The following is a 9,617-nucleotide window of genomic DNA, read 5'->3' as shown; positions in this document are numbered from 1 at the left end:
TGTCCCAGGTGAATTCTGATAACCAAAGTGACAAGGAAAGGCAGGGGGCACGGGGAGGGGGAGCTGCCAGCCGCTCGGGCCAGGCCGCGTGGCCTCCCCGTGATCTGACCGCCGCCGACGTGCTCCCGGCGGGCCGTCTCCCCCATTCATCCTCCGCTGGCTGCCCGGCAGGCGCTCACCCCGTCTGCCGAGCCAGCCTCCACTGCCCTGCCCTCTGCCAGTCCAGATACAAACGTGGGAGCATTTTCCATGGGCCGGTACAGAAGGGCAAGCGTTCGACTTTATTTTAGAGCCGCGAAATTCCCTCCCTTCATATCCAACAGGTGCATCGCCTCATTTAGACATTGGGACCCAGAAATAGAACACAATCTACGATACAGCCTTCTCCAGGCATCTGGACGCTATTTAAAAAGAAAAAAAAAAAAGGCCTCCTGTGAGATGGCGGGACACAGGCCGATCGCGGACTTGACCCGCTCAGCAGAGGAGCCCAGCGCTCTGGGAGACTGCTAGGAGGGATGGGCGCCCTGGGAGCGGAGGCCCCTGCTCGGGACGACGGACGGGCGGTGGGAATGGGTACAGAAGTGTGTCCGGTGAATCCGTCAGTTAAATCGACGGCGCCCACCCACCAGCCCTTTGTGGACTGAGGACAGAGGAGCTAACCCCAGGTGTCTCTTGGCAGACTGCTCATGTCAGCTGTTGGGGGTGGATGGTGTTGAAGTCCTGACCCCCAGGACCTCAGAATGTCGCCCCATTTGGAACCAGGGTCTTTGGGGTTGATCCGGTTAAGATGACGTCATCGGGGGGGTCCTAACCCAGTAGGCCGGGGGTCCTCAGGGAAAGGGGGATTTGGACACAGAGACAGACGCACAGGCGGGAAGGCGCGGCGCGAGACAGAGGCGGAGGTGGGTGACGGGTCTACCAGCCCAGGACGTGGAAGATGCCGGCAAGCCAGCAGGGGCCGCGAGAGGGGCCGCAGGAGGAACCCGCCTGCTGGGTCTCAGACATGCGGCCTCCAGACGGTGGGGGAGCGGACGTCAGTGGTTCAGGCCGCCCGGTGTGGGGAACTCGGTTACGCAGCCCCAGGACGCGGATATGTTAGCTAAGCCTCCCGCGCACACTGTCTGTCCCTCGGGGCGCGGCTGATCCTGCGGAGGGCAGGCAGCGGTGCGGCCCGGGAATGTGAGCGAGGCTCTCCCAGAGGGCGTCTTCCTTCACCTGCTGATACAGTCTGGTACTCGCCGGAGCCGCGGGCTCCTGGGTGGCCAGTGTCATCAAGGTCGCCCTTGGTCCTGAGAAGCCCAAGATAACGGTCAAGTTTCCTCTGGGGTGTCCCCAAGGCTCCTCCAATGGCCGTCGTCCAAGCAGCCCCAGAGGAGCCTCTAGCGGAATCTGCAGGTGCCGTGTGGCCAGGGTGGGCCTGGTGAATGTTCCTCAGCAGGGCCACAGGGCTTGGGGATGAGACGGGGACCTCTGCCGCTTGCCCTATGGCCCCATTCGGGGCCAGGACCAAGGTGCCTGACTTTGTCCCTCAGCCTGGGCCAGAAATGGTGTTGCTGACAGCCGGCCAGCCCTCCTGCAGAGAGGAGCAGGTGTCCCCTCCGGTGTCGAGAACTCAATCAGTCCCCATGAGACGCAGGCCGCCCTCCGGGGCCAGCCGGAGACGCCAAGATGTGCTGGCAGGACGGAGGACCAGCCCAGCAGGTGACCACCCGGTGGCTGGAGGTGGGGGCAGGAGGCCGGGGAGGGGTCTGCTGTTGGCATCGGAGTCTGTTTGACAGCCTGTCCCTCTCTCAGCTGGAGGACGCCTGCGGCCTCAGGAAAGGGCAGGCAGAGGGGAGGTGACAGTGCCACGGGCGGCCGCAGACACAGTCCCTGGGCGGTGTGGTGGCCTTCGTAGAGACGTGTGCAGACCCAGACTAGACGGCCTTCTGAGCGCCCTGCCAGTGCTGGCGTGCGAGCCCACGGCTGCCTCTTCCCTGGGCCTCGATTTGCCCGGCTCTGCTCACACCCTCTGCCCAGCCCGCCCACGCCCCGTGGCTCGCTCCCTCCCCGTTTAGTGCTGTTCCCATTTCCAGTCTCTGTCTTCCGAAGATGGTGCCTCCTGCTTGCACTGGCGCCTGCTCCCCTGCCGTACTCTGGCCGCCGCCTCCCACCAGTGATGCCCTTCATCCCTCCGGCCCACGGCTCTGTGCCCGCGCCGTCCCAACCCCACGCTGCGGCCAGAGGGCCACGTCACCCACCTGCAGCCCCTCGAGGACCGCTCCACGCTCAGCCTCCGCCGTTGACTCAGAGCCTCAGAGGACACGTGGTTGTCCTCTGCCCTGTGCTTGTGGTGGGGCCCTCGCTCTGTCCGGGGCTGCCTGGGGAGGCGGGTGGGGGCGGCGTGCGTGCATCCCTGACGGGGCGCAGCTGAGCCCGGAGTCCAGACCAGCGGCAGGCGGGGGGAGCCCTGAGGCAGCTCTCCCCACGAAGGCCAGCGGAACGGCAGGCACGGGCCACGCTGCAGCTGTCCCCCACCGGCCTTTGACTCTGGGAGAGCAGAAGCAGAAACCAGAGCAAGTCAAACACAGTCCTCGGTCACCATCTTCGGTCACTCACCCTAACAGCCCTCCAGGCTTCTCCGGTTCGGGATGGGGGTGGGCGGCGGCAGGCAGAGAGGAGAAACACCCCACGGGCGAGGGTGGGGCCAGGCAGCACGGCAGGCCAGCCGGTAGCTCCTGGGGTGACGTCCTGTCCCCGCTACCCGCACCGAGCCCACCCTCCTCAGGGGCCGGGGCAGCAGCCGGACTCCTGGTGACGCGCCAGGAGCGACATGCGGGAGAAGGTCTTGGCACAGGTCGTGCACTGGTACTTCTTGGTGTCGGAGTGTGTCTGCAGGTGGGCCCGGAGATTGGAGCGGTCGGCGAAGGCCCTGCCGCAGTGAGGGCAGCTGTAGGGCTTCTCACCTGGGGACGAAGGGGAGCGTGCGTCAGGGTCCCCTGCCTGCTCACGGGAGCCGGCCCCGGGTTCATGGGTCGTGTTTACGAACGAACAAGCTTCGGGGTGCCTGGGTGAGTACGGGCCTCTGGAGTTCAGCCCAGGTCATGGTCCCAGGGCTGTGCGGGGGGCGGGGGGGGGCCTCAGGCTTTGCTCAGCGGGGAGTCCCTCTCCCTCTGCTCCCCCCCAATAAATAAGTAAAATCTTTAAAATAAAAAATAAATGAATAAGGCCCTCCACCTTCTCCAAATGTTCATGCTTGTTCTAATGCATTCTCTTCCCCAGCACTCCTGGAGGGAGCCTCAGCCTGGCTCCGGGAGGAAACCCCGGGACCAACAGGCCCACACACACAGTCAAGGTCAGAGCCGCTTGGGAACAGGATGGACGGTCCCGTCCGGCCGGGACTACAGCATCTAAGACCCTAAGAGAAAGGTCTAGCGTGGGTCTTTGCTGTCAGCACCACAGTCACCAGATCCTTCTGTGTCTCTGCCAGGGCCCTCCGGGGGCCTTCTGGCCGCTGTTCCTGCGCGGAAGGACAGGGCGGCAAGCGGCCACTCCCGGACCGGCCGTGAAGGCGGGCTGGAAGCACTGAGCCCGGCCCCCGCAGTGGACACGGGCATTTAGGAGTGTCTTAGGAACCTTGTGTCCTCCAGAGCACTTCGAGTCAGGGCGCTTGGGGATTTGCACAAAGTCCTTCCGTGGGGAGCTGGGCCCCGGGGACAGCCCTGACAAGTGTAAGAGGACCACTGGGGCTCCTCTGTCCTCTGCCCGTGTGGAGGGACTCCCGGCGCACCGCCCTGCGGAGTCCCAGGAGGCAGCAGGCTGCAGCCCCCACGGCCCCCGGGCGTCTCTCCAGCCAGACACCCTCCAGCCCGCTCAGTCTGCGGAGCCTCCCACCCTCTGGGCTCCCAGACCCCGAGCTCTGAGTGCCTGATGGGGGTGGGGGGCGGCACTCAGGGGCGTCTCTGCGCGGGGAGCTGAGGAAAACCTAACGGAATTTCAGCCCAGACAGCGGCTCCTGCGAGACCCTTCTTTCCAGCCTCTGCCCAGCTGGGACTCCAAGAGTCCTCGTTACAGAGACTCGGGCCGGGAGGCTCCGGGGACAGGAGGCTCCGGGGACAGGAGGCTCCGGGGACAGGAGGCCTGCGTGGCAGCCGGGGCCTTGGCCCGCAAGTCTCGCTCCTGGCCTTCTGTCTGTGCCTCCCTCTCCCTCTCCTGGTGGGCCTGGGGTGCGGTGTGGTCCTACCTCCGGCCTTGGAGTGGAAGTGCTGAGGCCTCTGGGCCTCCGGTCTGGGCACGTGCCCCTCTCTTTCGTCGGCTCGCCTGTCTCTGTCGGTCTGTCCGCAGCTGCCCGCGGCTCCCTTCCTGTGTGCAGGGCTCCTCTCCCCGGGGGGGTTTGCTCCCGGGCCCTCATCAAGCCCCAGCTGTCGTCTGTGCCCTCAGCAGTCTGCGTCCCCCACGCTTGCCACCGTCTTTCTCCGTCCCCCGCTCCTGCTCCAGCGTCCCGGAAGGCCGCGGAAGGCGACAAGTGAGGCCCGCAGAAGCCGGGGCATCCTGTGCTTTGCCAGGTGTTGTGGGGTGAATTGTGTGTCTCAAAACAGATGTGTTTGTGTCATAACCTCCAGTGCCTGTGGATGTGACCTGACCTGGAACCCAGGGCCCCTGCAGATGTGACCAGATTAGGGTGGGGCCACCCTGGGTATGCGGGCCCTGGCCCCCTCTACTGGAGTCCTCACAACAGAGGTAATATGGACGCAGATACGCGTAGGGGAGAGGCCACATGAGGATGGGGGCAGGGGCGAGGGACATGGCCATGGTGGAGGGACACCCGGGCCTCCCTGGCGCTAGAGGAGGCAGGAAGGACCCTCCCCGGAGCCTGTGGAGGGAGCCCGGCCATGTTGGCCCACTTGTCTGCAAACTCTCCCCTCCGGTCCTGTCTGGGGCCAGGCCTGAACCCCGCCCCCCGGGGCCTCCCACCAACCCACCTGTGTGGGTGCGCATGTGGCCCTGGAGCAGCCAGGGCCGGGAGAAGGCCTTGCCGCAGACGGCGCAGGGGCAGGGCAGCGTGTGCGTGCGCAGGTGCATCTTGAGGGCGCCCAGGCTGCTGTACTCCTTGTCGCAGTGTTTGCAGGAGAAGCAGCGCCGTGCCTGCAGCTGGCAGTGCAGCTCCCGGTGCCTGGCCAGCCCGGCCGGCGTGTGGTAGGGCTTGCCGCAGTGCACGCACTGGAAGCCGCCGGGGGCCCGTGCCGCACCCAGCCGGCCATCTGCGGTGGGGTCCCCAGCGGGGCCCGGGATCGGGGGCCACCGTGTGGGCAGCACCAGTAGCGGGGGCAGGTTAAGCTGGTTCAGGCTATCTTTGAGGGGAACGCTGGGGGCCCGGCTGGCCCAAAGGTGCACCGGGCCAACCTGCAAGGGGTCTGGCCCGGGGGCCCCCTGCGCTTCCTCGTGGCGGGGAAGGGGCAGGGAGATGCGGGCGATGACAGAGGTGCGCTCCCAGGGCCGGGGAGGGTCAGCAGGTGTGGGAGAGGCCGACTTCTCTGGGATGAGGACGGGCCCCACCAGGCCCCTGCAGGCAGAACGGGCACTGACTTCTGGAAGGGAGGGCGAAGAGAGAGAAGGTACAGGTGAACATGAGCCCCACGCTCTGACCTCGGACTTGCCCTGCTTGGTCCCACCCCAGGCCGCCTCTAGGTCACCGCAGTTCAGTTCGCAGGGAAAGGACAGACGAGGCGGGGTGTCAGCTCAGGACGTGACCACAGGGTCTACGGGACAGATCTCAGTGCTCTAAAAACAAAGGAAGAGAAGTCCCCAACAGGCTCCCAGAAGAGCCCTCACGGAGCCGAGGGAGGTTCCCCGTGACCCAGGCAGGGCGGGCCTCCCTGACCCCTGTTCCACCGCGGGGCCAGCTCAGAGCCGCGGCGCCAGGCTCCCACACAGCGCTGATTCAGAGCGAACACTTGGCAGTCGGCTACAATGTATAAGACAACTAATTAGCCTCCAGTCACCCCCGATCACCCCTCACCCATGGCGACGGAGGTGCGCACAGCCTCTCGCCAACGCTGCTGGGTCGACAGCTGTGCTCGGTGGTACCGCCACAGCCTCCTAGGGCAGCTGGTCCCCAGGCTGCCGCGCCCAAACTTGGGGGCTGGCATGCCCACACTTGACCAGATGGGAGCAGCGGGAGCCCCCAGAGTCCACAGGTGAGCGGGTACATCCCGCATGTCCCCCAAACCCAAATCTCCAAACAGCCCCTGTCCCACTTCGTGCTCCAGATGTGATGGAATAAATCTCCGGCCTCGTTGCTACCTTCATGCCAAGGCTTTGGGTCGAGAAAGACCACCCACAGATGGGGAGAAAATATTTGCAAATCACATACCTGGTAAGTCACCAGCATCCTGAATATACAAAGAGCTCTTGCAATGCAGCAATGAGAGACAAATAATAGAAGTTTAAAACGGGTAAAGGATCTGAATAAAAGTTTCTCCAAACAAGATATACAAATAGCAGGGTGCCTGGCAGGCTCAGTTTGTAGGTCGTCTGACTCTTAACCTCAGGGTTGTGAGTTCAAGCCCCATGTTGGGTGTGGAACTTACTTAAAAAAAAAAAAGTGAAAGAGATAGAAATGGCTCACAAGCCTAGGAAAAGGTGCTTGCCCCCCTTAGCCATCAAGGAAATCCAAATTAAAGCCACAACTAGGTACCATGTCATGCCCACTAAGATGGCTAGAATTTAAAAACAGCCAATTGCAGGGTGTCTGGGTGGCTCAGTGGGTTAAGCCTCTGCATTTGGCTCAGGTCATGATCTCAGGGTCCTGGGATCGAATCCCCGCGTCGGGCTCTCTGCTCAGCGGGGAGCCTGTTTCCCCTCTCTCTCTGCCTGCCTCTCTGTCTACTTGTGATCTCTCTCTGTCAAATAAATAAAATCTTAAAAAAAAAACAAACAGTTGCAAGTGTCGGTGAGGATGTAGAGAAATGAGGACCTTTAAGGAAGGTTCCCATCCTCCACTCTGCCCTGACTTCACCCCTCATCCTCCAGTTATAAAACAGCACACCGAATTTCTGTCCTCCAGAGAGAGTAGCTACGGCAAGCTAAGAGACAAAGGCCAAGGAAGTGCTGGAAAGATAGCCCTGGGATGCCGCAGAGCCTAAGACGCCACAGAAGCGCCACGAGGGGCCTTTCTACTGGGGAAAAACAGCACCTTTCCTGTCTCTGGGAGGCAGCCACCACCCTGGCCCCAGATATGTCAGAGCCAAACCCTGTTTGGGGGGCCACAGGGGGAGGGCAGGGGAGAGAGGCAGCCAAGCTAGTGGCACTGCCCCCACGCCTCTGCTGGTCCTTTAAATGCTTTCCGTACTTCCTGGGGCTGCTGGATGTTTTTACTGGTCCTGGGACTCAAACTTCTGGGAGAATAGACTTTGAAGTTCCTTCTGGTTTTAGACATTCCCTGGGGGAGGCCTGAAAAGGCACTGACTTAAAATCAGAGAGTGGGGGGCCCCAGACAACATCCTAGCAGAGGAGGCTCACAGTGGTCCCCCAGCTCTCCGCAGGCAGGAGGGAGGAGGATGAGAGGTGGCTGAGTCTGACCCTTGTCACTGGCTGCCCTGGTCTGCACGTCTGCACCAAGGGTAAAGCCAGGTGCGTGCTAAGGCCGGGCTCTAAACAACAGGTTTGAAACACTACTATGGGGGCGCCTGGGTGGCCCAGTGGGTTAAAGCCTCTGCCTTCGGCTCTGGTCATGATCCCAGGGTCCTGGGATCGAGCCCCGCATCGGGCTCTCTGCTCAGCAGGGAGTCTGCTTCCTCCTCTCCCTCTGCCTCCTTCTCTGCCTACTTGTGATCTCTGCCTGTCAAATAAATAAATAAAATCTTTTAAAAAAATTAAAAAGAAAAGAAAAAGAAACACTACTATGGCCCGTGTCGGTTCCATTTCTCGTCATAGACACACATATATCTGAAGCACAGGTTTCCTTCCCCTGAGCCCTGCACTCTGATGGTCTCTGTTCTGTTTCATTTTATGAAAACCACTGGTAGTGACTCATTAAACTGATTTCAAAATGCAGAGTTCAGGAGCCCAGTCCTAGGAGGCACCCCCGGCGGCAGTGGGCCCCGGGATGGATGCACTCGCAGGCCTCCACAGTGCCCCTCCTCCCCTCTCTGTCTGAGTCACCAAGCAGTTTCCCCAGGGGAAGGGGTCTTCACCCCCCAAGAAGCCGCTGAGCTCTGGGGAATGGCTCTGGTCACTCTAGGGAGACCTTTGTCCCGGGACCTTCGTGTGTCCCTATGCCTAGCGGGGCATGGGGATACACAGACCGTCCTGGGTCCTGGATGCGCACCTCCCCACTGAGCCGCCCTTGGGGTTGGAAGAAGGACTGCAGCCCCTAAGTGCCCCCACAGCTTGCTCTGAGGGACTGTCACGGGGGTGAAGGGAGACCCGAGGGAAGGGGCCCCACCGGAAGGGTGTGAGGAAGCGCTGGACAGGCGGGGAGGAACGGGGCAGGAGCTGGGCTTAGGCACACAGAGCCCCTGGGTCACTCTTCTGGGCTCCTCGGGATGCTCTGGGGGGAGCACTTGGACCGCGTCCCCTAGTTCTCCCAGTCTCTCTCCCCACCAGTCCCCGGGACCCCGTCACCCACCCAAACCTCCTGCCCCAGGGAAGATGGCTCCGGGGCTCCCTTAGCGGCGATGGGTTCACCAGGCCCCAAGCGGAGAGCCCCAAAGTGACTGGGGGCCTTGACACTTCTCTCGGTGGGAGAGAGTGCGCGCCTGTGTAGCCCGACGCGGGCCCGAGGTCCCCGCAGCCGACGAGCGCCCGCAGGCCACCCACGCACCCGGGTCTCGCTGCCCCTCTGCCGGCAAGATGCCCCCTTCCTCCCACCCGGGACGAAGCCCGAGGAGCCGGGCAGCCCCTACCTCTCTGCGTCTCCAGCTGCCCGTAGTTGGGAACCCTGTGGCTGGAGTGCGCTCTCACCAGGAAGGAGCGCGGCATGGTCCCCCCGGCGGACGCGGGTGCCCCGACGCGTCCGCCGGGCGCCCGCGGGCAGCGCGGCAGGCAGGTGGCGGGAGGGCTGGCTCATTAGCATAGCGCGCCGCCTGGGCCAACCAGCGCGAGGCGCGGCCGGGGCGGGGTCGCGGGGCGGGGCTTCGGGGCCACGCCCAGGACAGGTGCGCGGGCCGCGGGGGAGGGAGCGCGTGGCCGCCGAGTCCTCCCCACGGGACTGCCCTGGCGCGCGCCGCGAGTCACACCGACCCCTGGGGCCTGGCGCACCCACTCAGCGTGGACTAAAGGGCGGAGGTCAGGTCTGGGCGGAAGCCGAGCCGGGCTCCCGTCCAGCGGGCGGTGGAGGCGCGCGCTGAACCCCTGCTCCGGCGGGGCGCACCCGCCCCGGCCCCCGCGCAGACCCGCCGCGCAGGCTCCGCGAGCGCAGGGCCCGGACTCCAAAGCTGGCCCAGCTGGCGGGCCGTGGCGGCGGGGGTCAGCCGCCGGGGGGGGGGGCCCTTCCCGGGGGGCGAAGCCGGGGAGCGCTCCTTCCCTCCGAGGACAAGGCTTTAGGGATTGGGCCGCGCCTGCAGAGGCGCCTTTCCCGGGGAGAACGGACGCAGCCTGGGCTTCTGGGATTCCGAGGGGCTCTGAGCTGCGGTTGC

General features: G+C 63.9%; 1 protein-coding gene across 1 annotated transcript; it reads right to left on the bottom strand.

The window, feature by feature from the left end:
• Window positions 1-254: 254 nt before the first annotated feature.
• On the bottom strand, window positions 255-9,094 carry SNAI3 (snail family transcriptional repressor 3). Its single transcript, XM_082711580.1, has 3 exons — window positions 8,886-9,094; window positions 4,962-5,567; window positions 255-2,945 (listed from the first exon to the last, which is right to left on the bottom strand). Exons 1-3 carry the CDS (start codon window positions 8,959-8,961, stop codon window positions 2,764-2,766), a joined length of 864 nt encoding a protein of 287 aa, XP_082567706.1. The 5' UTR covers window positions 8,962-9,094; the 3' UTR covers window positions 255-2,763.
• Window positions 9,095-9,617: the final 523 nt, after the last annotated feature.

The sequence above is a fragment of the Mustela nivalis genome, assembly GCF_964662115.1.
Source record: "Mustela nivalis genome assembly, chromosome: 18".
In the NCBI taxonomy this organism is placed as follows: domain Eukaryota; kingdom Metazoa; phylum Chordata; class Mammalia; order Carnivora; family Mustelidae; genus Mustela; species Mustela nivalis.
Note: the sequence above shows the minus strand (reverse complement) of the source record. Positions and strands in the feature narration are given on the sequence as shown.

What these genes read in the sequence shown, in the direction of transcription:
- SNAI3 (XM_082711580.1), bottom strand. Translation starts at nt 8,961, where the DNA reads ATGCCGCGCTCCTTCCTGGTGAGAGCGCACTCCAGCCACAGGGTTCCC. An exon ending in GCAGCTGGAGACGCAGAGAG is followed by an intron (nt 5,568 to 8,885) that starts GTAGGGGCTGCC and finishes CCTCCCTTCCAG; the next exon opens with AAGTCAGTGCCCGTTCTGCC. An exon ending in CCACATGCGCACCCACACAG is followed by an intron (nt 2,946 to 4,961) that starts GTGGGTTGGTGG and finishes CTTCGTCCCCAG; the next exon opens with GTGAGAAGCCCTACAGCTGC.